This window comes from Nerophis lumbriciformis, linkage group LG24, assembly GCF_033978685.3.
Source record: "Nerophis lumbriciformis linkage group LG24, RoL_Nlum_v2.1, whole genome shotgun sequence".
Classification (NCBI taxonomy): domain Eukaryota; kingdom Metazoa; phylum Chordata; class Actinopteri; order Syngnathiformes; family Syngnathidae; genus Nerophis; species Nerophis lumbriciformis.
Window position 1 is genome coordinate 23350282 of NC_084571.2, and position 27219 is coordinate 23377500.

The window sequence follows — 27219 nt, forward strand, 5'->3', positions numbered from 1 at the left end:
TTGACATAAATGGAGAGGTGTGTCATCATTTGTGCTGTGGCGCGATCTTTTGGACGAGTTCGATCACTGCAGGTGCTGAAGAAGCATTCGACTTCCACTGTTAACATGGCTTTGTGCATTTCTGCTTGTCCGACATTATCACGATATGTATTTATAATTTTTTCCTTCCGTTCACTACTTTTGTTTTACCTCTCTTTTTGAAATGGAGCTGTTCTGCGCCCTCCATGGTGTCATATACCAAAGTATAGCTGACATCAAAGTAGGGCTAGGCGATATGGCCTTTTTTTAATATCTCGATATTTTTAGACCATGTCACAATACACTATATATATCTCGATATTTTGCCTTAGCCTTGAATGAACACTTGATGCATATAATCACACTAGTATGATGATTCTATGTGTCTACATTAAAGGGGAACATTATCACAATTTCAGAATGGTTAAAACCATTAAAAATCAGTTCCCAGTGGCTTATTATATTTTTCGAAGTTTTTTTCAAAATTTTACCCATCACGCAATATCCCTAAAAAAAGCTTCAAAGTGCCTGATTTTAACCATCGTTATAAACACCCGTCCATTTTCCTGTGACGTCACATAGTGAAGCCAACACAAACAAACATGGCGGAAAGAACAGCAAGCTATAGCGACATTAGCTCGGATTCAGACTCGGATTTCAGCGGCTTAAGCGATTACAGAATGTAGTGTACGAATGTATTGAAACGGATGGTTGTAGTGTGGAGGCAGGTAGCGAAAACGAAATTGAAGAAGAAACTGAAGCAATTGAGCCATATCGGTTTGAACCGTAAGCAAGCGAAACCGACGAAAACGACACGACAGCCAGCGACACGGGAGAAAGCGAGGACGAATTCGGCGATCGCTTTCTAACCAACGATTGGTATGTGTTTGTTTGGCATTAAAGGAAACTAACAACTATGAACTAGGTTTACAGCATATGAAATACATTTGGCAACAACATGCACTTTGAGAGTGCAGACAGCCCAATTTTCATCAATTAATATATTCTGTAGACATACCCTCATCCGCGCTCTTTTCCTGAAAGCTGATCTGTCCAGTTTAAAGGACGGTGTGAGCCAAGACATCTAGGGGGTTTAGCTCGCTCGTCTGCGGGAACAAACTGCCGCCATTGCTTGCCGTGCTACCGAGGTCCTTTGTCCCTGAATTGCTCACACACTCCGGCAGATTCAATGGGGGTCTGGCGGCAGATTTCTTTGACTTTATCGTTGGAAATGCATCTGCTTTGAGTGTCGCAGGATATCCACACATTCTTGCCATCTCTGTCGTAGCATAGCTTTCGTCGGTAAAGTGTGCAGAACAAACGTCCAATTTCTTGCCACTTTCGCATCTTTGGGCCACTGGTGCAACTTGAATCCGTCCCTGTTCGTGTTGTTACACCCTCCGACAACACACCGACGAGGCATGATGTCTCCAAGGTACGGAAAACAGTCGAAAAAACGGAAAATAACAGAGCTGATTTGACTCGGCGTTTGAGAAAATGGCGGATTGCTTCCCGATGTGACGTCACGTTGTGACGTCATCGCTCGGAGAGCGAATATTAGAAAGGCGTTTAATTCGCCAAAATTCACCCATTTAGAGTTTGGAAATCGGTTAAAAAAATATATGGTCTTTTTTCTGCAACATCAAGGTACATATTGACGCTTACATAGGTCTGGTGATAATGTTCCCCTTTAAAACATTCTTGTTCAGACTGCATTAATATATGCTCATTTTAAACGTTCATGCAGAGAGGGAAATCACAACTAAGTCAATTTAGCAAAAGTGTATTTATTTAACAGTTATTAAGCAGTGGCACAAACATTCATGTAATTTCAAAACAGAAAGTGCAAGATTGTCAGAGACATTTTAAAACAAGCTATAAGTGCACTTTTGTGAATGATGTCACCAAGATGACATATCAAAACAACACTAAATTAAAGTGTACTTTTTGTACAGAACGCCACTACAATTGTTTAAAACAAATAAAGTGCACTTTTGTGCATGATGTCACACAAGATATTTGAATAACTGTCAAATAAAAATGAGCTGCATAATAAGTTCCTGCGGACGTTATGTCCTTCTGTTGTTGACTTTTTTTTTTCATACGGTGTTTATCTGGACATAGTTGCTTCGGCATTTTGTTGGTGTGGCACCGGCCGGAGATGTTGTCATGCAGAGTTTCAAGCACTCCTCATTCTCTAGCGGGTGACTTTTCAAATGATGCTACATTAGCAGTGCTGCTACTTTTTGTAGCAACGCTTTTGCTGCATAAATGTTGAACATATTCCCGCTTGAAGCCAAACCACCGCCGGACGATGGATCCTGTGCTGTTTTTCTTGGGAATTAATTCTTCCTCCATTTGTTACCAGATTCGCACCTTCTCTCTCTATCGTATTACCACTCGCACCTCAACGTTAGTATCACAGCTAACATTACCATGTCGCTACCTCTCTGCTCCGGGGGAGCGTGTGATGTTGCACACGTGACGTGTGTAAGAAGGTGCGCTTGGTTTATGTTTCTGTGAGAAGGAGAGACAAGAAAGAGTGGGAAACGAATGTAGTGTAATGCCCGCAGCTAAAAGCAACTGCGTGAGAACGCATACTCGAATATCACGATATAGTCATTTTCTATATCGCACAGAGACAAACCCGCGATATATCGAGTATATCGATATATCGCCCAGCCCTACATGAAAGACATGCGTGGTAATGATTATTGTAACCCAAATTTCGGAAGATGTGTTTTCGTGCAATACAATCTGAATGCTGATTGGACTAAATTGATTTATTAATTATAGTAGTTGTTTGTTTAGCAATAGCCAGGTGTACACGGACAAAATGTATTTAATCTGATCATCATTCGGATTAGAATGTTCCTGTGTTCATGGACCCTGAAAAAAAAGATCTGATTATGACGTGCATTTTCATGCATCACACCTTAAATCGGAATACTTTACTTTGACAAGCGCAGAACCTAATATAAACGGAGAGGTGTGTCATTAATTGTGCTATGACGCCATCATTTGGACGAGTTTGCTCACTGCAGATGCTGAAGAAGTATTCGACTTTCACTGTTGACATGGCTTTGTGCATTTCTGCTTGTCCGACATTATCCCAATATTTTTTTATCATTGTTTCCTTCTGTTCATTACTTTTGTTTTACCTCTCTTTTTGAAATGGAGCTGTTCTGTTCCTTCCATGTTGTGATACACCAAAGTATAGCTGACATCAAAGACATGCGTGGTAAGGATTCTTCTAACCCAAATTTCGGAAGATGTGTTTTCGTGCAATACAATCTGAATGCTGATTGAACTAAATTGATTTATTGATTATAGTAGTTGTTTGTTTATCAATAGCCATGTGTACACGGACAACATTTATTTAATCTGATCATCATTCGGATTAGAATGTCACTGTGTACATGGACCCTGAAAAAAATTATCTGATTATGACCTGCATTTTCATGCATCACACCTTAAATCTGAATACTTTACTTTGACATGTGCAGAACCTAACATAAACGGAAAGGTGTGCCATTATTTGTGCTATGGCGCCATCTTTTGGACGAGTTTGCCCACTTCAGGTTCTGAAAAAGCATTCAACTTCAGTGTTTCCCACACATTCATTTATTTGTGGCGGCCCGCCACGAAAGAATTACATCCGCCACAAATGGATTTTTCGGCTTTTGACTCGCTCGACCGCTCATAAAAGCAATGGGACTGTCTGTGAATGTTGCTTGTAGTTACACCTCCGGTGCAGTAGGTGGCGGTAGCCTACTATGCATTGTAACTCGCCAATAGCACTTAATTCACCTGGTGGGCCAGAAGAAGAAGAAGAAGAAGAAGAAGAAGAAGAGGGACGGACGGGATCAAAATATTCGCCGGCTACTTTTCATAATGATGGCGCTTCCTACGTTTCTACCTCAAATGTCCAAAAGCTGCTGAAAGCCTTGATCCAGGATGCCATGGGGAAAAAAAACTTAAATGGTGCCTTTTGGCGATAGTTAGCAGCTTGATGGCTCATAGCCGGCTAGCTAACGCTTGCTAGCGTGGTAGCATTGCTTCATTTTTACAGGTGTTATAGGTAGTAGTGATGAGTCCGGCAACACCGATGCATCGGCGCATGCGTCGAGCTCATAGAGCGAAACCCTGTTTCGGTGCGCGTACGGCTTTTAAAAGTCACGTGACCGATCATGAGCTGTTTTTGTCACGTGACAGATACGCGAACTGTCGCACTGACGCCTCCTCTGTGCCCTGTGAGCGGGTCTTTTCTACAGCCGGAGAAATAATAACTAAGAAGAGAAAGCGTCTAAAATTGAATACATTGGAAAAACTGTTTTTTTTTAATAAAAATGTGTAAAAAAAAAATAATAATAATTTCCAGGTCCACAAGCATCCTCATTCACAACACGTTCTCTTAGATTTCCATGTTATGATACATGTTCACATTATTTATTGACTGTATCTAAAAAAGACAAAAAATATATTTTTGTTTAAATGAAGTTATGAAATAATCCTAAATGAAATACAATGACTTGGTTTATATTATTGTATATACTAGGTCAGAGGTTCTCAACCTTTTTTCAGCAATGTACCCCCTGTGAATTTTTTTTTATTCAAGTACCCCCTAATCAGAGCAAAGCATTTTTGGTTGAAAAAAAAAAGATGAAGTAAAATACAGCACTATGTCATCAGTTTCTGATTTATTAAATTGTATAACAGTGCAAAATATTGCTCATTTGTAGTGGTCTTTCTTGAACTATTTGGAAAAAAAGATATACAAATAGCTAAAAACTTGTTGAAAAATAAACAAGTGATTCAATTATAAATAATGATTTCTACACCTAGAAGTAATAATCAACTTAAAGTGCCCTCTTTGGGGATTCTATTAGAGCTCCATCTGGATTCATGAACTTAATTCTAAACATTTCTTCACACAAAAAAAAATATTTATGGAACATGTCCACAAAAAATCTAGCTGTCAACACTGAATATTGCATTGTTGCATTTCTTTTCACAGTTCTTTTTGACAGACATTTTAGTGACAAACCTGAGCTTGTGCTTCACGGAGTTTATGAACTTACATTCATATTTTGTTGAAGTATTATTCAATAAATATGTTTATAAAGGATTTTTGAATTGTTGCTATTTTTAGAATATTTAAAAAAAATCTCACGTACCCCTTGGCATACCTTCATGTACCCCCATTTGAGAACCACTGTACTAGGTCATAAAATCAGTGTCAGTTGAGTCGGTCCATAGGTTGCCTGTAGGGATTTTTAATGTCCAGCAGATGTCAGTATTTAGTGACACAGTATCAATACAGTTTTGCAATGTGTCGAAACGCTTCATGAGGCCTCATCAACCCATCACTAGTAGATAGGTTATAGCTGCATCGCTCGCGGCTCGTCATATATTTAACGTTAATCCGCGATTTCACCGAGCGTTTCACTGACGGTGAGCAGCCTGACGCTGCTTCATTAACACCGCCGCTGTTTGACTCGGGGGCCGGGCAGACGCACATAGTAACAGTCACGTGTTTTCATACCGACGAGCTAACGTGTCCAGGTTATAACCTTGTTGTCAATAAACACACATGGACTGAAGCTAAATTGTCCACTGCAGCATGTGAATGCAATGAAAATAATAAAATCTGAGCCAACCAGCTGTTAAAATGTTGTCCAGGTTAATGTTTTGGCCATTAAAGGCCCTTCATTTCAAGATTTCAACTGTGATCGGGCTTTAAACAGGTGGCTGACCTGTTCAGATGAGTGTAACTGCTACTGGTCAAATAATGTGAAATAGCATTTAATTTTACATGTATGCAATGCCATTTAAATGTAATTATAGATAATAATAATAATAATAATAATAATAATAAATACTGTGTAGTGTTGTAAATAGTCAACGGGAAGAATTTTAGTAAGATATACGCCATGAGCACTACACAGCCAGAAAAAAACCTAGGCAGGACAAGTAAAAATATTGGGGCAAGTAGATTTGAGAAGTCAGGCAAGTAGAACAAAACCTTAACGTTGAACCCTGCATGTGTTGAGCTGCTGCCGCTTAAGGTTAGACGGCACTGTACATAGAGCGGTTCTGCTCGTTAGTAATAAATTCTAATGTTGGATGTTCACTCCTTCACACAGATGAGTATAGAAAAATATTTCCAACGGCCGAAAAGGGCTCGACTTGGAGAGGAGGTAGGCCTACAGTCCGGACCACAGGTGCGACCAGTTCAGCAGCAGCAGCAGGAGGAGGAGGAGGAGGAGGTTGACTGACTGTGGCAGGACACCTCTGCCTCTGTTTCACTTCATGTTGCTGGTAAATAATATGGTTGTAGTAGTAGGCTAAAGTTAAATTATTTAGTATTCACTAATTAAAGGGGCAGAGCTTTAAGAGACATTTTAGCTTTTATATTTTATAAGATATATTTTTTGTAAGAACCACAATTAATAAATATATTTCAGTGAATCACTAATTGTTCAAATCTGTATATAAATATGTACATAAAATGTTGTAATTATATTCCAACTCCGCGTTCTTCTTGGTCATCGCAGCTGCCGCCGCCACCCCCCGCCCCCCAACCACACCACCACAAATAGATGCCTGTCCTGTGGAAAACACTGAACTTCCACTGTTAACATGGCTTTGTACATTTCTGCTTGTCCGACATTTATTTATAATTTTTTCCTTCTGTTCACTACTTTTGTTTTACATCTCTTTTTGAAATGGAGCTGTTCTGTATAGCTGACATCAAAGACATACGCGGTAAGGATTATTCTAATCCGATTTTTGGATTATGTGTTTTCGTGCAATACAATCCGAATGACTTTCGGCATAAACCACCCATCTCGATCCGAATGAAATTGTTATTCAGGTTAGGTTTTTAATCTAAATAAGTGTGTCCATGTGCTAATAGCTAATGTTTGGTAACACACTGCAAGCGACAGTTTGTCTTTCTGGAGGTGGTGTTTGAGTCATAAGGTCAGCCGGTGTGTGGTAGCACAAACAAAGCATCGCACATAATAGACTGTCGCGCGTGATGAGAAATAATAACCACGTTAGATTGCCCCGCCCCCTGGCCATGTGTTACGCGCACCAGCGCTTGATCAATGTGATTAAAGCGACGACAGCTAATCATAAAAGCAGTCATGCGTGGAACTATTTTAGGAGAGACGTGGCTGTGATTGGGAGGAGTGTAGCAGCAACACATGACACTTCCTCACAATATACACACGCCATCATAATGAGCTTCTGATATCCCAAATGAATGATCATCAACCCAAATCTGCCATCTGTGCTGCTGTGACAACATCTTATTGGGTTATTTATGAAAATGTGTCTTTGGTGTCATGGTGGCTACCTGCTGCCGTGTTTTGTAGCTATGATTAGTAAGGTCACGTCTTGGGCTGTTTATAGTCATATTACAGCAGATGAGCTTTCACATTCATATTAGTAACCACCAGCTGTGACTGAGTCATGTTAAGGGAATATTTCCCTCCTTTTGAGCAAAATGGTTCCGATCGAAGGAGATGAACACATTAAATGCACCCGGCGTTTTCTGTCTCTGCAGACGCACACACATTGTATCACATTTAGGTTCAAGAGGAAGACGTACCGGTTGACTTTCAGTTTCATTCTCCAACAAGGCGGTGCAGCCGAGAAGGACAAAAGCATGTCTGGAGAGCGACCATATTAGAGATTTAACTGCACTTTTTTGGGAATTTTGCCTATCGTTTACAATGCTTAAGAGTAATAATGGGCTATTACTCGGTGGCTAGCAATGCAGCTAATGGGAGAAATCCATTCTATGTCTAAATCACAAAAATATTTCATATTCATGTTTCGTAACCTGTATAACCAAACTGTAGCGACATTGTTTTTGTTAGAGCCAACACTGAGGAACTCCTTTTTCAGCGTAGTAACACATCATCTTGATTGTATGTAAATTAAATTTTTTGTCATTTATTTACGTGTCCTTTCTTAAACAATATATTTGGCTGGTACTTATTTTTTCTAATCAGTCTAAATTAAGCCCAAGTTTTTTGTGTTAAATAAATAATACTATTTGTGATTAACACATGCTTTCATATGGTTGTAAATTGAGTTCAATTCAGTTTCAGTTTATTTGGAACATGCATATGATACAATATCATGCATCACATATTTCCAGTTGTTTCATTACAGCACATCCGAAAAGGAGTAGGAAGAAGCTGAGTTTATTTAATCCTACCCCTTTTTATACCTTAGCAATTGTATCCCATTTCTGTAACAGAACAGTGAATAAATACATAATAAATAAATAATATACCATAGTAAGTAAATATTAAATATATAAATAATATTTATCTCAAAAACAAAAAAAAAGGTTTAAGATATTTATCATAATTGTTCTTTTGTGTACTTTGTGAACCTTTGTAGTTTGAACAGTCTCTTAAAGTGAATCTGTGCTTTGTTGGATTTCTTTAACAAATGCTTATGAGTAATATCAGGACGTGGATTATTACGCAGTTTACTGCGAGGATTGTTTTGCAAACGGACTTGACCGGACAAGGCTTGCAGGTAAAAACATGATTTAATTATTCAAACTCAAAGTACTGCACAGGGATACAAACAAAAACAGAAAACAACCCGAAGGCGAGCGTACCTAATGCACGCGAAAGCTAAGGCAAAAAACTTAGGACATGAAACATGAAAGTAAAAAACTCACTAAACTGTGGCTTGAAAAAACAAAACTTACATGGCATGGCATGAAGCATAAAAAGAGCAATCGCAAAAATATGAGCATGAAACTATGGCATGAAAACCAGCACGAACAGAGCAGAAATGAACATCAATGTCGCCAGCCCGACTAACTGAAAAAAACAGACTTAAATAATAATGTCATGATTAGAGCCAGGTGCGTGTGTCAAATGAGTCATGTGAAAACAATGAGTTGCCATGGTGACCAAACAAGGGAGCGCAAACAGGAACTATTGTAGTCTTAAACCGAACAGAACATAACCAAACAAAACATGATCTAGACCAGTGGTCCCCAACCACCGGGCCGCACAAGAAAAAAAAAAAAAAGAAAAAAAAAAATATATATATATTTTTTTTTTTAATTAAATCAACATAAAAACACAATATATACACTATATATCAATGTACATCATTACAGTCTGCAGGGATACAGTCCGTAAGCACACATGATTGTATTTCTTTATTAAAACATTTTCAAGCGTTGACCGGTCCGCAGCTACAAAAAGGTTGGGGACCACTGATCTAGACCACAGATCATGACAACTAATAACTTTAACAAAAGCGAAACGCGCGCGTGCATGCGGATGTATAATATGATTAAACATACAATCTATTAAATAGCCAACATTTTATTAATTAATCAAAGATAGAACTCAACACATTTGAGTCTATAAGAGTGCGAAAATTGCCAAGAGTTACCGTATTTTCCGCACCATAGGCGCCCTGGGTTAAAAGCCGCGCCTTCAATGAACGGCATATTTCAAAACTTTGTCCACCTATAAGCCGCCCGGTGTTGTAAGCCGCATCTAACTGCGCTAAAGGAATGTCAAAAAAAACAGTCAGATAGGTCAGTCAAACTTTAATAATATATTAAAAACCAGCGTTCTAACAACTCTGTTCACTCCCAAAATGTACGCAAATGTGCAATCACAAACATAGTAAAATTCAAAATAGTGCAGAGCAATAGCAACATAATGTTGCTCGAACGTTAATGTCACAACACACAAAATAAACATAACGCTCACTTTCTGAAGTTATTCTTCATTCATAAATCCCTCAAATTATTCTCCTTCGTTGTCCGAATTGAAAAGTTGGGCGAATGTGGGATCCAAAATGTCGTCTGGCGCTGTCTCCCTGCCTCCCTGTCTTGGTGAACGTCACGTGTGTTCGCCTTCTGTCATCCACTGTTCCCACGCAGTTAGCAGTCTAGCTTCGAATGCCCTGTTGACACCAATATCTAGCGGCTGGAGGTCTTTTGTCAATCCACCCGGAATGACGGCGAGTATTGAATTAAGCGCGTAAGCGTGTCTCTTAATGTGATGTTATGAGCTAGCAAATATAACAACTACACTACCCAGCATGCAACGATAGTAACGAGCATGCGCGGTAGCCCTGAGAAGCGTTGTTGTATGTGCTGGCAGTTAGAATGTGGTTATGAGCACGCTGTGAGTAAACGTTGAGAACTCAGTTAACACGCCTCGTCTGCATTATTTATAATTAGACAGACAACACACTTAATAGGAGCCATTTTGGGGTCTTTACATAAACACACAAATGGAAATGAAACGTCACATATCCCAGCATGCACCGCACGCTTCTTCTACGGGGAAAAAAGATGGCGGCTGTTTACCGAAGTTGCGAGACCGAAACTTTATGAAAATGAATCTTAATATTTATCCATATATAGAGCGCACCGGGTTATAAGGCGCACTGTCAGCTTTTGAGAAAATTTGTGGTTTTTAGGTGCGCCTTATAGTGCGGAAAATACGGTAATCAATATACCAGTGTGGAGCTTTTTAAACATCACAAAATGCTTTTCTTTTGGAGGAAGTTAGATTTTGTGTTTTGTTGTTTGTTTTCATTGCTGCTATTTTAACTGGTTAATTGTTTGTTTTTTAGCACTTTGCCTTTCCTTTATTTTTAATGGAAATTGTTTTATAATTATTGAATTTTTTGTAACAGCTGATTGAGCAGCACAGTTACAGAATAAATTAAAATTTATGAAGGAATTAGTCATCTTTGTTGTTAGTAAGCACATGCCTAAAATATATGAGGGGCCATAATGGCCCCCCCACAAAAGAAAAGGAAGTGGTGGAAGAAGAAGAAGCACAGGAGGGAAACCACTCATGTGCTCAACAAGAAGAACAACAACAAGAATAAGGCAAAGAAAAAGACGAAGAAGAAGAACAACAACAATACAAAGAAAAAGACAAAGAAGAAGAAGTAAAAGAAAAAGAAAAAGACAAAGAAGATGAAGGAAAAGACAAAGGAAAAGACAAAGAAGAAGACAAAGAAAAAGACAAAGGCAAACAAGGTACAGGAGAAGAAAAGGATACAGAAGAAGGAGAAAAGAACACAGAAGAAGAAAGGGACAAGGAAGAAGAAAAGGACACAGAGGAGGAGAAAACCGGGGCAACAGGAGAACCTGGTCGTCCTCACTTCCCGCTCCCTCAAAAAAGGGGGTGGGGGGAGGGGTGTAGTAGGCTTAGCCGGTCGGAAGCCCGGCTTGCGTCCGGCGATGGAGGACTGTGGGGAGGCGGGGCCGAAGGACGGACGGCGAGGCGTGCTGCGCCGAAGCCGCCGAGAGTGACGTGGCAATGGTGACCAGGTGCGGGGATCGCGCACCTGGTCACAATCAGCTGATCCCCTCTCAGTGTTTAAGAAGGCAGCAGCCGAGAACGACGGGGTAGAAGGAGGTGGAGAGCCAAAAGTGCATGAGGAGCGAGAGCGAACGAGAGCAAGACACAGACAAAAACGCGGCCGGCTGAAAAGTTGGAGCGGACCGGAGAGCGAGCAGAGGAAGAGGAGGGGGCTGAAAAGTGACGCGACCTGAAGACAAGGTTTATTGAAATAATAAAGAAGTCAAACCTGCTCGCAACATGTCTTCCCTGAGTGGTCCTGAGAACCCTCATGACAGTGAAGGACTGTCACACACACTCTTATACACACTACTGAAACACTCGTATACACACTACTGAAATGCTCTCAGATAAACAACTGAAATCTTTTTCTCCCACACACACTACTGAAACTCTTATACCCACTACTGAAACACTCTTACATACACTACTGAAATGCTCTCACATAAACAACTAAAATGTTTTTCTCTCACGCACCCTACTGAAACACTCTTATACACACTACTGAAACACTCTTATAAACACCACTGAAATGCTCTCACTTAAACAACTGAAATATTTTTCTCACACACACACTACTGAAACACGCTTATACACACTACTGAAATGCTCTCACATAAACAACTGAAATCTTTTTCTCACACACACACTACTGAAACACTCTTATACACACTACTGAAACACTCTTATACACACTACTGAAATACTCTCATAAACAACTGAAATGCTCTCACATAAACAACTAAAATGTTTTTCTCTCACACACCCTACTGAAACACTCTTATACACACTACTGAAACACTCTTACATACACTAATGAAATGCTCTCACATAAACAACTGAAATGCTCTAACATAAACTAAAATGTTTTTCTCACACACACACTACTGAAACCCTCTTATACACACTACTGAAGCACTCTTATACACACTACTGAAATGCTCTCACATAAACAACTAAATTGTTTTTCTCTCACACACCCTACTGAAACACTCTTATACACACTACTGAAATGCTCTCACATAAACAACTAAACATTTTTTCTCTCACACACCCTACTGAAACACTCTCATAAACACTACAGAAATGTTTTTCTCTTACACACACACCTGGAATTATTTTTCACTAGTATGTATAAACGAATTTCACCTGTGTGTGTGTAAGCTTTTTACACGTGCGTGTGAGAGACAACAATTTCAGTAGTATGTGTGCAAGGATTTCAGTTATGTGTATGAGCGCATCTTACCAGTGTGTATGAGCGCATCTTACCAGTGTGTGTAAGAGCATCTTACCAGTGTGTATAAGAGCATCTCACCAGTGTGTATAAGAGCATCTTACCAGTGTGTATGAGAGACATTGCATTCCGGTTCCGGTCACCAATAATCCCCGCCCATTTTCAGACAAGTTTTTTTTTTTTTTTTTTTTTAAAGCCAAGTTGTTTGAGAACAAAATGTCTGCCTGACTGCCGACAAGTAGCTTAACCGAGGCGGGAGCTCCACTTCATAATTTGAGGGCATCAGCGGAGAATATAAGAACACTTTCAATGCAACAACGGTCGGGTTGCAGCCGTGGGTTGCGCCTGTAGGATGCGACATCTGAGCGGCCACCTTCTCTTCCCGACAGCCAAGCAGCCTGGAGCAATCGTTCCATTGCGAGTGTGCGCCGCAGCATTATCAAGTGCAACGTTTCAGCTCATGGACATCGGGGCAAGAGGCCGAAAAGGTAATTAGACATTATTTATTTCTAAATTATTGTTGAATCCCACGAAATGTAAGGCAACATGGCATCGTAGTCAGCTAACGAGTTAGCCTTAGTGTGCCTCCACTACAAACAAGTTAGCAACTAGTGTTTTCGCGGCTCCTAAGAGTCTAACATCTATTGCAAACTTGGCGTTTGTCTCGGCGGAAGCGGACAAAAGTACACAGTCAAATCAGCTAGTAATGTTTGCAGCATTGTTGCTATGGTAACATGTTGAAATGTGAGTCACGTCGTGGTACGTCAGTAGCTTATCAAATACTAATAATAATGGATTACATTTATTTAGCCCTTTTCTATCGACTAGATAAGGGGTGCCCAAACTACGGCCCGTGGGCCGGTTACGGCCCGCCAACGTCCAAAATCCGGCCCGCAAGAATTTTTCTTTTTATTATTATTTTAAATCTGACATTTCTAATTCATTTTTTGATGTCTTCTAGCCGCTCAGGCAAATCATATTGTCTAAAAATGCATTTTCCTGTATGACTTATATTGTCTTAGCTGTTTTCATGTGATCTGATTGTTACATTCTTATTTCAGTGTCACCACACAGCTGCATGACCATTTCAACAAGGACGGAATAAACAACCTCTGGATTGTGTTCTTTGACTAATTTAAAAGCATGATGCAATTATTTGTCATGATATAGCGATGGACACAGTGAGAAATGTGTTCAGTGGCTGTACTGGATCTGGGCCGCCCTGGGAGGCCAGTCAAGGGTGTTGGAGGTGCCAAATTTGGCTCGCTGTTTGGCCTCATGTTCATGCAGCACATTGCGAAAACATTTATACAATGATCCTAGAAGGTTCCGGACATCCACATCATCACACACACCAAGAAATGCAGATACAGTTTGAGTGTGCTCATTAAGCTCTCGATAAATTAAGTTATCCGAGTCCTCTTTTTGCAGCCTCTCAATGCAGTGCAGAACACTAGTAAAAAAACAGAAAACATCCTCTTCATTGCCTCTCACTTCAAAAAATAAAGCTTAAATCTTAAAAATGAAGAATATCATATGAACATACGTTGTGAATGAAGCAAGAAGTGCTTGTTACCATATTCCATCGTTACCGGAATACACGATCAGTCCATGCGTGCACGAAGACAACGTCACTTCCGTCAAATTGTTTCACGCAATTATGATCATGCCCGTCATACCATTTATCATGGTTTTGGCTTTTGTAATCATTATTTGAATAACAATAACATATAAAATATTACATACAAAACAAATGTTACTTAAGAATACAGTATTTATTTTGGAACCGTACAGCAGCCTTAAATAGCAAATAAATATTTTTTACTATTACATTAAACACATCAATTCACAATACTGATCATTTAAAAGTCTAGTTTTTGTTACACCACAGATAGATTTTTGTTAAAATGTATTTAAAAAGATGTATGCGATGAGTTAGTGGTGCCCCCGTGTGTCATTTATTGCGATGACAGAAAAGTAAAAGTGGTTGAAAATGTGGCGATAATACTCCCTTTTTTAAAATGTACATTCTGTTAATTTTTATATTATTGTTCCCTTTTACTCCTTGGTAAGCTATAGTTTTATACAAAACATTAAAATAACACAGAAAAATGTTAAAGTTCCAGAAGTGATGTAGTCTATGCGCATGCGTGGACAGATTGTGTTTTCTGCTATCAATGGTTTAGTGTGCTGCAAACTTTGCAAAAGGATATGTACTTCACTGTTTGGAGGAAAACAAAAGGCCATTGAACAGCAATGACTAGAATGGTGCATTTTTCTTTAAAGCTATTTCCATAACAAAGATATTCGATACTAAACATTTTCAAATTAAGTATTTACAAATTATTTTTGTCATAATTTTCAATCATTAAACAATATATTTAAACAACACTAACAAAAAACAAGAAACGTAAGGAATAACAGTTAAAAGTATAAAACAAAAATCAAATAAAAGCATCATTTTACACACTACATATTGTTTTTTCTTTGATGTAATGTTTTTTATAATGTCCCTGAGAGGGACAAGCAGTAGGAAATGGATGGATGGATAATAAAATCCATCCATCCATCCATTTTCTACCGCTTACATAACATTGTATTTATGAATAAGACCCCGAACGGGACAAGCGGTAGAAAATGGATGGATGGAATATGTAATACTCCTAGTAGACACATCAGTTTGACATCTTACTCAAGTTTTTATGACATTTACCTTGTAAGAACAGAACCCTTTCTTTGAACTGCATCCATCCATCCATTTTCTACCACTTATTACCTTCGGGGTCGCGGGGGCACTGGAGCCTATCTCAGCTACAATCGGGCGGAAGGCGAAGTACACCCTGGACAAGTCGCCACCTCATTGCAGGGCCAACACAGATAGACGGACAACATTCACACTCACATTCACACACTAGGGCCAATTTAGTGTTGCCAATCAACCTATCCCCAGGTGCATGTCTTTGGAGGTGGGAGGAAGCCAAAGTACCCGGAGGGAACCCACGCAGTCACGGGGAAAACATGCAAACTCCACACAGAAAGATCCAGAGCCCGGGATTGAACTCAGGACTACTCAGGACCTTTGTATTGTGAGGCAGACGCACTAACCCCTCTTCCACCGTGCTGCCCTTTCTTTGAACTCAAACAGTATATTGTAAGTTTGTACTAAACAGTATATTGTAAGTACTAAACAGTACAACAGAAAGTTCAGTCCAGAATATTTGTGAGATTGGACATTCATGGTTAATTGACTCTTTTTCAATGGGACAAAAAAAGAGCATTCTAAAGAAACAGCCTGGATGAATTTAGGCAGAAGAGATTTACAAGGTAACATTTGTGACATGATTGTAACTTTATCTGGGATAAGAAATGTGTTATGTTTAGTCCAATTTTTTTCAAAAATGAATATGAGGTAAGAAGTTTCTCTGGGACACAACCCTTTTTGGTGGACAAGTTATATCAGAAATAATTGTGTTCCTTGTGTTATTGTTACATTTATTAACTAATATGTTTATTTTAGCAATCATTAAGCTTGGAGAAACTTACTCCATCTGTTCATCCCGTAGAGAAGACTTTTAAGAGCTGAAGAAGCTGGACTGAAATGCCATTTATCAATATTTTATAATCAATAGGATTCATGTCAATAATATATTTTTCAACAAATGATTATGTTTGATTGAAAGTCCATTTCTGTCAAAAAAAGAGGATATATTAGTTTTCTTTATAAATGTTCTTGTAGTCAGACAATATTTTCAGTATATTAAATTGAATTTTTACCTGATATTGGATAGGTTCCAGCACCCCCCACGACCTCGAAAGGGACAAGAAGTAGAAAATGGATGGATGGATGTTTCGACTGTCATTTGCAGTCTTCTTCAAAAGGGTCACCTGACCACTGTGATGTGTTGCCTATTAGCTCCTCCCCCATTGACCATCAAGTAGTCTGCCTGGTTGTCCAGGCCTATAAGAAGAGCTGATAGGCAACACATCACAGCAGTCAGGTGTCCCTTCTGAAGAAGACTGGAGATGACAGTCCAAACAGGTCAGGTAAAGATCCCCTCTAATATACTGAAAAGGTTGTCTGACTACAAGAACATTTGAAAAGTATATGAATAATACGACATAAGGAGTCTTTTTTGAGGAAAAAAAAGGATGTATGTTTCTATGTGAAATATATTGAATATTCCAAACAATATATTTGTGTGGACAGAAGTTGTTTGGAAGCCATAGTATAGTATCGCAGTACTAATGAATCAAAAACGGTACTATACTAAAAAGTACCGGTTCCTCATTTTTTTTCTTTTTCTTTTTTTTAACGGGCATGGCGGCGCGTCGTCACGTCATGACATTGCTGGTTTTTCGAGCAGAGGACCATGTTCGGCAGTGCACACACACGGAATATTTACAAGCAGACACAGTGTGTAGACAGAAAAGGGAGAATGGACGCATTTTGGTCTTAAAAACTAACAATGCCCATAGGAAGAAGTGCTTTAAAACATGGCTAGCTAGCTATCAGCTAACATGCATCCGCAGTCAGCAGTGTCTTAGCTACTTCTAAATCACTAATCCTGGCCTCCATGGCCATAAATAAAGTACCGTATTTTCCGCACTATAAGGCGCACCGGATTATTAGCCGCACCTTCTATGAATTACATATTTCATAATTTTGTCCACCAATAAGCCGCCCCGGACTATAAGCCGCGCCTACGCTGCGCTAAAGTGAATGTCAAAAAAACGCTGCGCTAAAGTGAATGTCAAAAAAACAGTCAGATAGTTCAGTCAAACTTTAATAATATATTGAAAACCAGCGTTCTAACAACTCTGTCCCAAAATGTACGCAAATGTGCAATCACAAACATAGTAAAATTCAAAATGGTGTAGAGCAATAGTAACATAATGTTGCTCGAACGTTAATGTCACAACACACAAAATAAACATAGCGCTCACCTTCTGAAGTTATTCTTCATTCGTAAATCCTTCGAATTCTTCGTCTTCGGTGTCCGAATTGAAAAGTTGCGCAAGCGTGGTATCCAAAATGGCCGGTTCCGTCTCGTAGAAGTCATCGGGAGTCAGTGTCGCTGTTGTTCTGTGAATCCTGCCTTCCGGAAAGCTCGGACCACAGTTGTGACCGAAATATCTGCCCAAGCATTTACGATCCACTGGCAAATGTTGGCGTATGTCGTCCGAGGCTGTCTGCCCGTCTTAGTGAAGGTGTGTTCGCCTTCGGAGCTGTGTGAAAAAAGCCACCCGGCCTCTTCGCGTAAACTTCCCTTAACCACTCGCTCATCTTTTCTTCATCCATCCATCCCTTCGAGTTAGCTTTTATGATGACGCCGGCTGGAAAGGTCTCTTTTGGCAAGGTCTTCCTTTTGAATATCACCATGAGTGGAAGTTAGCATGGCAAGCTAGAACCACAGTGAAGGATGACTTCTCATTCCCTGTGGAGCGAATATTCACCGTACGTGCTCCCGTTCCACAGTGCGGTTCAGTTGCTGTGAAATACGGTAGTAATCCGTGTGCGGATGGAGAGATTGCGTCTTTTTATGAACCGGATCGTTTAGTAGGAGCCATTTTGTGGTCTTTACAGATGTAAACAGGAAATGAAACGTACGGTGATATCCGCGCGTTTTTTCTTCTTCTTCCGGGGGCGGGTGAAGCGCTTCCTGTTCTATGGGGGCGGGTGCTTTCCTTGGCGGTTGCTTGCGTAGAAGAAGAAGCGCTTCCTGTTCTACCGGGAAAAAAGATGGCGGCTGTTTACCGAAGTTGCGAGATCGAAACTTTATGAAAATTAATCGTAATAAAGCGCACCGGGTTATAAGGCGCACTGTTAGCTTTTGAGAAAATTTGTGGTTTTTAGGTGCGCCTTATAGTGCGGAAAATACGGTACGTTTCTTACAAGGACCATTATCACTGCAGGACGAGGAATAGCTAAACATGCTTCACTACACACCCTAGGAGGATACAATAGTTCACTGGCATCACCGCTAACAAAAGATGTATCTAGTTGATACTTCTATAATTACATCTATATATTTTTATCGTCACAAAATCTTTCTTACTGGGGGCGGGGTTAAGGAGGAGGAGTATATTTATAGCTAGAATTCACTGAAATTAAAGTATTTCTTATATATATATATATATATATATATATATATATATATATATGTGTATATATATATATACGAAGGTCCTGAGTAGTCTTGGGTTCAATCCCGGGCTCGGGATCTTTCTGTGTGGAGTTTGCATGTCCTCCCCGTGACTGCGTGGGTTCCCTCCGGGTACTCCGGCTTCCTCCCACTTCCAAAGACATGCACCTGGGGATAGGTTGTTTGGCAACACTAAATTGGCCCTAGTGTGTGAATGTGAGTGTGAATGTTGTCTGTCTATCTGTGTTGGCCCTGCGATGAGGTGGCGACTTGTCCAGGGTGTACCCCGCCTTCCGCCCGATTGTAGCTGAGATAGGCTCCAGCGCCCCCCGCGACCCCAAAAGGGAATAAGCGGTAGAAAATGGATGGATGGCTATATATAAATATATATACGTATATATAGTACAGTACACAGTGTAATGAAAACACAGTGGTTCCACTAGCTGTACTGTACTTGCTGCTCACTTTAAAAAAAAATAACACTTACCTTTCACTATTTGAGTAGCCTTTGTTCTGCCATTTGAGTACTGGCGAGCGATCTCTGAATCCGGGAACATATCCTTCCCGGATTTGTTGAAAACATCCGCAAATGAGAACGGGATGTTGCTTGCAAGGTGGCCCTTAATACTGTGTTGCCGCCGCTTTGTGCTTCTCTGACCGCTCATGAGTGACTATATTCATTGGGCCACCGTGTTATGGGTTATAGATAAACCTATGGATAACGGAGACATATATAACAGTCTCCTTTTCAGGTGAGAGGACGCTAAAGGCAGTGCCTTTAAGGCACGCCCCCAATATTGTTTGTCCGGCTGGAAATTTTGGACATTACTATTTGCCATAGTTTTGAAGCAATGCATGATGGGAATCCGGATGTTGTGTGTCAGTGTATTAACGTGCCGGCTGGAATAAACACACGCTGAGAAATAGCCACAGGTGGGACCAAGTCATTGTTTTGCAAGTCACAAGTAAGTCTCAAGTCTTTGCCCTCAACTCTCGAGTCAAGTCCTGAGTCAAGACAGGCAAGTCCCAAGTCAAGTCTAAAGTCAAGTATGGAAAGTCTCAAGTCAAGTCCCAAGTCCTGCATTTTGAGTTTCAAGTCCTTTTAACCACAGACTAATATATTTACACAGATTGTGTATGCTTTTAAAACGCTGTATTTATTTATTAAAACAAGTGCATTTGAAATTGCAGGGAAAAAAAATTGTGCTGACATTGCACTTCATAATAGCACTATTAACCAGTCATTTAAACATTTAACTCATTCCTTTACAAAAGAAACACATTTGAAAAAACAAGTGCAACTGTACTTATTTGCACAAAAGTGTTAACATTGTATTTCCATGGCATATTGCATTGTAACTAGTTCCACAGCAGTTTCTATCCTGTTCTTACCTTATCTCATTGATCTCATCTCACACTGTATGTGTGTTTATGTGTGCGTACACATGAAAAACATAACAAATACATGAACATAACAATGAACAGAGTTGTACTTTTTAGATGTCAGGGCCCTATGCAATATGTACACATATTCTTAATATAGTATACATTTTAACTGACCTTTATTTGACTATGTTTGTCTTTTTGTAGGTGGCTAAAATACGCGGTGCTGCTGACCGCCATCTAACGTTACATTACTGTGTGTGATACATTGACTAACGTAACTTTATGTGTAGGTAACCCATGCAACCCTGCTTAAAAAAAAGTCACTTGACAAAAAGTATGAATAAGGTAGCGAACTGCAGTGGACGCAACATTTTGCCATGTTTGCAATGACGTTCTAACCATAGACATCTTATAAGTAGATGCAGCATTGGCTGCTGTGACGCGAGCAATTTGGCCACCACCTTGAAGTGGTGATGAGGAGCCGGCGAGCAGCCTAAACTGACAGTTGACAGGTAGAAAACAAAGATGCCGGGTTGGTGTTCAGCGTTTTCCTGCTCAAATGAGCGGACTGTTGAAAATAGGAATCGGGGGATTACTTTTCACAGGTAAGATTTAACATTAACGTACTTTTGGTTGCAGAGGAGTTAGTGCATCTGCCTCACAAAACGAAGGTCCTGAGTAGTCGTGAGTTCAATCCCGGGCTCGGGATCTTTCTGTGTGAAGTTTGCATGTTCTCCCTGTGACTGCGTGGGTTCCCTTCCGGGTACTCTGGCTTCCTCCCACCTCCAAAGACATGCACCTGGGGATAGGTTGATTGGCAACACTAAAATTGGCCCGAGTGTGTGAATGTGAGTGTGAATGTTGTCTGTCTATCTGTGTTGGCCCTGCGATGAGGTGGCGACTTGTCCAGAGTGTACCCCGCCTTCTGCCCGATTGTAGCTGAGATAGGCTCCAGCGCCCCCCGTGACCCCGAAGGGAATAAGCAGTAGCAAATGGATGGATGGATGGTTGTATTTTGTGAAAAGAATATTACCACAGAGTTGAGAAGGAGCAAAGATCTTCAATATTTGTATGTGAAAATCACAAAGAAATCTTTTGGGGGAGGATAACGCCCCTATAGGGGTTTGGTTTACAAACTTTCAGCCCCACCTAAAACAAAATTATGATGCATTCTCATTTTAGGCAAAGTATAAGACAATACTTTCTTAACAGTATCATTGTAACCAGGAATAAGTCTTCAAGTAACAATATTCAAATACTAACATTGTTGGGTAAAACAGAATTTAGTTTTATTCTGAATCTTTTATTCTGTATCCAGTGAAACAGATTGGTGGTTTTAGCTGATATAAAGTCTTTCAGGTGTTTATATATGTTTATTTTAAAGTATTTGGTAGACGCTTTTATCCAAAGCGACATACATAAAACATATATATAAAGCAATCACTGTAAATATGATCATTTAAGGGAAGAATGTAATACAAAATATCAATACAAAGTGTCAAGACAGAATAAACTCTCTGTTACGGTCTATAGGTCCCTAAGATATATATATATATATAATGTATTCATACATTGTTTATGTAGAATATACACATGTATATATAACCTAATCATATTGTTTCTTCAACTTAAAAATAGCTGATCGTTTTTTCCCCCTTCTCTGGGATTATATTCCCAGTTTTGATCTCGGACGTCTGGTCACTTATAGCATATAAGAATATTCTATTAATGTTAAGCAAACTATGAATAATAAAACACGCCAAAACATGTGTCCTTTATCATAGCTACACGTATGACAAAAAACTGCGTGAAAATGAGTGGTATTCAGTGAGGTAAGATGAATTAAATGCGCTGACAGTTCATTGCTCCTGCCAAATGAATTGCACTGAGTGGAGCGGATCACCACTCCAAGATGGCGGCCCCGCGTCTCGTCTGCGCCAGTAGGCAGTAGCGCTCGATGCTGCGTACCCTTAGAAGATGTCTATGGTTATAACGTTAGCAGTGAGTTTACAGCCTCACTGATTTAACTACACAGCAAATAAAAGTTACGTTACTTAGCCAATAAACGTTAGCTTACATTCAAAACTTACCGTTCTGTTTGCAACTTTAAATGTCGAACGAAGTTGGAAGTTCTTGCAATTAGTTTTTTGTTGACCGAGTCGTAGTTTTAATAGCCGAACGAAACTATTTTTGGCGTCATTTTTCCTCACTAGCGCGTTGTTTGAGAGCTCTTCTTCGTTGGTTGTTCTGCAATTTGATTGGATGAATGCCGTGGGACGAAAACAACATGGATCTAATTCGATTGACTGTTGTCCTGACAGACACACACACTGACAAAGCGCACACTCCCTGACAGACACGCACATGTACACTTTGGAAGATATGGAGCGCTCCCAAATAACTTTTTAATCGTTGGGTTTTGGTGAATGTAGCAAATCATGTCAAGTCAAAAGGCTAAAGCCCAAGTGAAGTCACAAGTCATTGATGTTAAAGTCCAAGTCGAGTTGCAAGTCTCTTTACATTTTGTCAAGTCGAGTCTAAAGTCATCAAATTCATGACTAGAGTCTGACTCGAGTCCAAGTCATGTGACTCGAGTCCACACCTCTGGAAATAGCTCCTTGCCTGCCTACTTTATAGGTTATAGATAAACCTATGGATAACGGAGACATATATAATAGTCTCCTTTTCAGGTGAGAGACGACGCTAAAGGCAGTGCCTTTAAGGCACGCCCCCAATATACAAACGTAGTTGTTGGGCTGGAAATCGGGAGAAATTCGGGAGAATGGTTGTCTCGGGAGATTTTCGGGAGAGGCACTGAAATTCCGGAGTCTCCCGGAAAATTCGGGAGGGTTGGCAAGTATGTTTGGTACCGGTACCACAGTATTGGTATCAGGACAACCCTAGTTTTGCAGTTGTTTAAAAAGGCTTTGAAGGCTACAATGGTAACTCCAATTAGCCACATCTTTAAAATTATTTGCAAAATCTTTAAAAAAAAATTCAAAAAAGACATGCGTGTTTTTGTCCCTCATAATGATTGTGACCAATAGTGAAAATTCCAAAATAGTGCAGTTCCCCTTAAAGACTGCTCGGTCCTTTCTCCAGTGCTGGTACTGCTATTTTTTTGCACCGACTCTTGTATAGAATAAATTGCTAATCTTCAATTCTCGTCACCTGGGTGAACTCTTCTCTCCTAAAGGGAGGGTCCCAATAGGCACTTACAGAGTTATATTTGTGCCTTTATTTTGAGGTTGCAAAGGCAGAATTTGAGCATGGAAAAAGTATTTCGCAATCGCATACATGCTGTTTTGAGAATAAAACTAAATTTAAGTGATACATAAAATAAAACAGCCAATCAAAGTGTACATTTGGCACAAACAGAACGCTGTGTCAAAACTTGTGCGAGCACAGAAGAAAAAAAGCTGAATCCGCAGAGTGGAGAGGTTAAGAGTGAGAGGAAGACAGGACGTAGGAGAGCACAGCAGCCTGCCTGCGCAGAAAGCAGTAGGACCATAGGGCGCACCGGATTATAAGGCGCACTGCCAATGAGCGGCTCTATTCAGGTCTATTTTCATACAATAGGCGCATTAAAGGGGTCATATTTTTTTTTTTTTTTCTAAATGTAAAACACTTCCTTGTGGTCTACATAACATGTAATGGTGGTTCTTTGGTCAAAATGTTGCATGGATGATGTTTTACACATCATCTTCAAGCAGCTTTCTAACAGTCGCTTCAGGATGCGCCGTTTTGTGGGCGGTCTTATTTACGTGGCTCACCTTCGACAACGTCTTCTCCCCGTCATCTTTGTTGCAGCGGTGTAGCGTGCAAGGACAGGTGTGGAAGAAGTGTCAAAAGATGGCGCTAACTGACATTCAGACTTTACTTCAATCAATAACGGAGCAGCATCTCCTCATCCGTGGCTCACAAGTGCAACAACAACACCGGAAATGTGTCCCGTGAAAAACCGTCCAACCGGAACTCTCTAATAACTAAAGTTCCTTGGGTGAATAATGTAAACTCACTAGACCGGTATGTTTTAGTGCTTTCATGGCGAGTTTACTGACAGATATACGTGGGCGGCATGGCGTAGTGGGTAGAGCAACCGTGCCAGAAACCTGAGGGTTGCAGGTTCGCTCCCCGCCTCTTACCATCCAAAAATCGCTGCCGTTGTGTGCTTGGGCGGGACACTTCACCCTTCGCCCCCGGTGCCACTCACACCGGTGAATTGAATGATGAATGATAGGTGGTGGTCGGAGGGGCCGTTGAGCAGCTGTGGCTATGAAAGTAGCTTACCACCACCAGGTGTGAATGATTGATGGGTTCTACATGTAAAGCGACTTTGGGTACTTAGAAAAGCGCTATATAAATCCCAGTTATTAGATATAAGTAAGAACTTTACACTACTTTATATTAGAAAAGGCAACAGCAGAGGATGAATGTCCCATAACAAGAAGATAGAGAAAAAGAAGAAGCTTATCGACTATGGACGCGCGCAATTTTTCAGGACTTATGCAGATCCCAAATACAGACCAGCAGGTACGAAAAGTTGGTTTTGCATAATATTGTAAAACAAAACGCCAGATAATATGTCTTACCTTATACACACACCATAATAATACTCCTATGTTGAAGCACAGTACAATCCATCAAGCGGTGCGGCTTCATAGCTTACCAAAGTCATACTAAAACATGTTGATGGATTTTTGAACGCCGTGTGTAATGTTCTATATTTTGAATGGAACATATAAAATGTTGGTGTTGTTTATTTGAGTCATATTGCAGTCTACACATATCTCTTATGTGTGACTGTCATCATATTGCAGTCTACACGTATCTCTTATGTGTGACTGCCATCTACTGGTCACACTTATCATTACACTATGTACCAAATAAAATAGCGTCAAGGTCGGTAAGCACAACCAAAATTATTCTGTACATTAAGCGCACCGGGTTATAAGGCGCACTGTCGATTTTTGAGAAAATTTAAGGGTTTTAAGTGCGCCTTATAGTCCGAAAAATACGGTAATTTTTTTCATGTTAATATAGATAATAGCAAACCTGCAGTCACAATAATTGAGCAAAAATTACATTTATATTCGCTCAATTTAATTTTACACTTGAAAAAAAGTAGCATCTATGTTCTTGCAAAATAGATGTTTCAAAATCTGCCATTGTGACCTCAAAATCAAGGCAAAAATATACCTTTATAGCTACAGCTGATTTAGTTCGAACTAATAATATATTTTTGTTTACAAAGTTGCTGACATGAGCACCACTTTGGTGCATATGTGTGCACAACACTCCTACAGGGAGCTGAGCATCATCATCCACAACCTCTCCGTACATGTTGTTATTATCAGGCAAATTACCTTGACTGAGATCTTTCCTTCATCCTTGGGGAGATGTGCAGCCAAGAACCAGTCCCCAGGGAGCGGGCTGGTCACATTGAACGCCCCCGTGTTGCGTTTCGGAAGGGTCCAGGTCAGACTGACGGCGAAGGATCCTGGGATGACCGTATCCCGAGGGAAGTGAGTGTTCAGGGGGTTAATTACCGGTGGAGCGCCAGACCTGAAGTATCTGTCAATCACAAGAAAAGTTTGTTGTTTTTTATGGGTTGTTACATAATTAATATTCGTTTACTACACTGGGTACAACCTGCTCAGATCTGATTAAAGAAGTAACTTCTGTTAAAAAAAAGAAATTTAAGTCGTATTGAACACATCAGTCGTCAAGAAACCTGCTAAGAAGCCAATAACAAACTCCAGGATCTATTTCAGTGGTGTCTAAATAATTACTATTAATATTAATTATTAACGCTGCACATTCTAAAAATATTACTTCAAGGAATAAATAAATACAAATAAAAAGTGGAATGAAAAAACAAACAGATGTATTGTGATGGGAAAAAGTAGAAATGTTGACGATAATACCACAAAGCTGACAGGCAGGCCCTCCTTTATCGTGATTATTTGGATACGGATATGACCGCAATAAACACATTTTGGCTAAGTAACACATATATATACACACACACACATATATATATATATATATATATATATATATATATATATATATATATATATATATATATATATATATATATATACATATATATATATGTATGTGTGGGAAAAAAATCACAAGACTATTTCATCTCTACAGGCCTGTTTCATGAGGGGGGGTACCCTCAATCGTCAGGAGATTTTAATGGGAGCATTCGCATACCATGGTTTATATAGGGCACAGAGTGGGTGGGTACAGGCTGGCCTAGGGGCGTGGTGATTGGCTCATGTGTTACCTAGGAGGTGTTTCCGTCTATAGCGGCATGTTGTTACAATTTCGCTGCGCTTGTTGAGGGATGACAGGTCTGGACGGTAAATAATAAACAGTTTCTCTTTCAAGCATAGGTTGCATCTTTTATTACCACTATTGTAAGGTGTGCTGGATGCAAGAATTTGCCATGTTATTGAATATTCAACATTATTGTCTTTGAGGTCCCAAATGTGTTTGCTGAGTTCTGTGGTATTTCGCAGGTTTTTGTTCCTGAAAGAAGCCTTGTGATTGTTCCATCTGGTTTTGAATTCACCCTCGGTTAATCCTACATATGTGTCGGAGGTGTTAATGTCCTTGCGTATTACCTTAGATTGGTAAACAACTGCCCCCGCGACCCCAAAGGGAATAAGCGGTAGAAAATGGATGGATGGGTAGACAACTGATGTTTGTAAGCACCCCCCGTTGAGGGGGCAATCAGGTTTCTTTCGACAGTTACATGCTTTGTTGGTTTTGGAGTCGCTCTGACTGGGGGTCGACGGCTCATTTGCAATTGTTTTGTTGTGGTTTGAGATGATTTGTCGTATATTGTTCATGCAGCTGTAGCTCAATTTAATGTTGTTCTTGTTGAATACTTTTCTTAGGTTGTTGTCTTTGGGAAAGTGTTTGTCGATCAGATTGAGGAATTTGTGTCCAATGTTCGTTGAGACGTTTTTGCTGTATGGGGGGTTGTACCAGATGATGTCGTTTCGTTTTCTGTTCTTTTTTGGCTGGTTTCCTGGCGTGG

The 27219-nt window shown here is 40.0% G+C and overlaps 1 protein-coding gene across 3 annotated transcripts in view; it reads right to left on the bottom strand.

Annotated features, from left to right (window-relative positions):
- tmem8b (transmembrane protein 8B) overlaps positions 1 to 27219 on the bottom strand; it is a 211091-nt gene that overhangs the window by 151281 nt on the left and 32591 nt on the right. For all 3 annotated transcript variants that reach the window (XM_061981821.1, XM_061981823.1, XM_061981822.1), the window contains one exon: positions 25529 to 25736. In XM_061981821.1, the coding sequence (XP_061837805.1) occupies positions 25529 to 25736 (208 nt within the window). The remainder of the gene's footprint in view (positions 1 to 25528; positions 25737 to 27219) is intronic.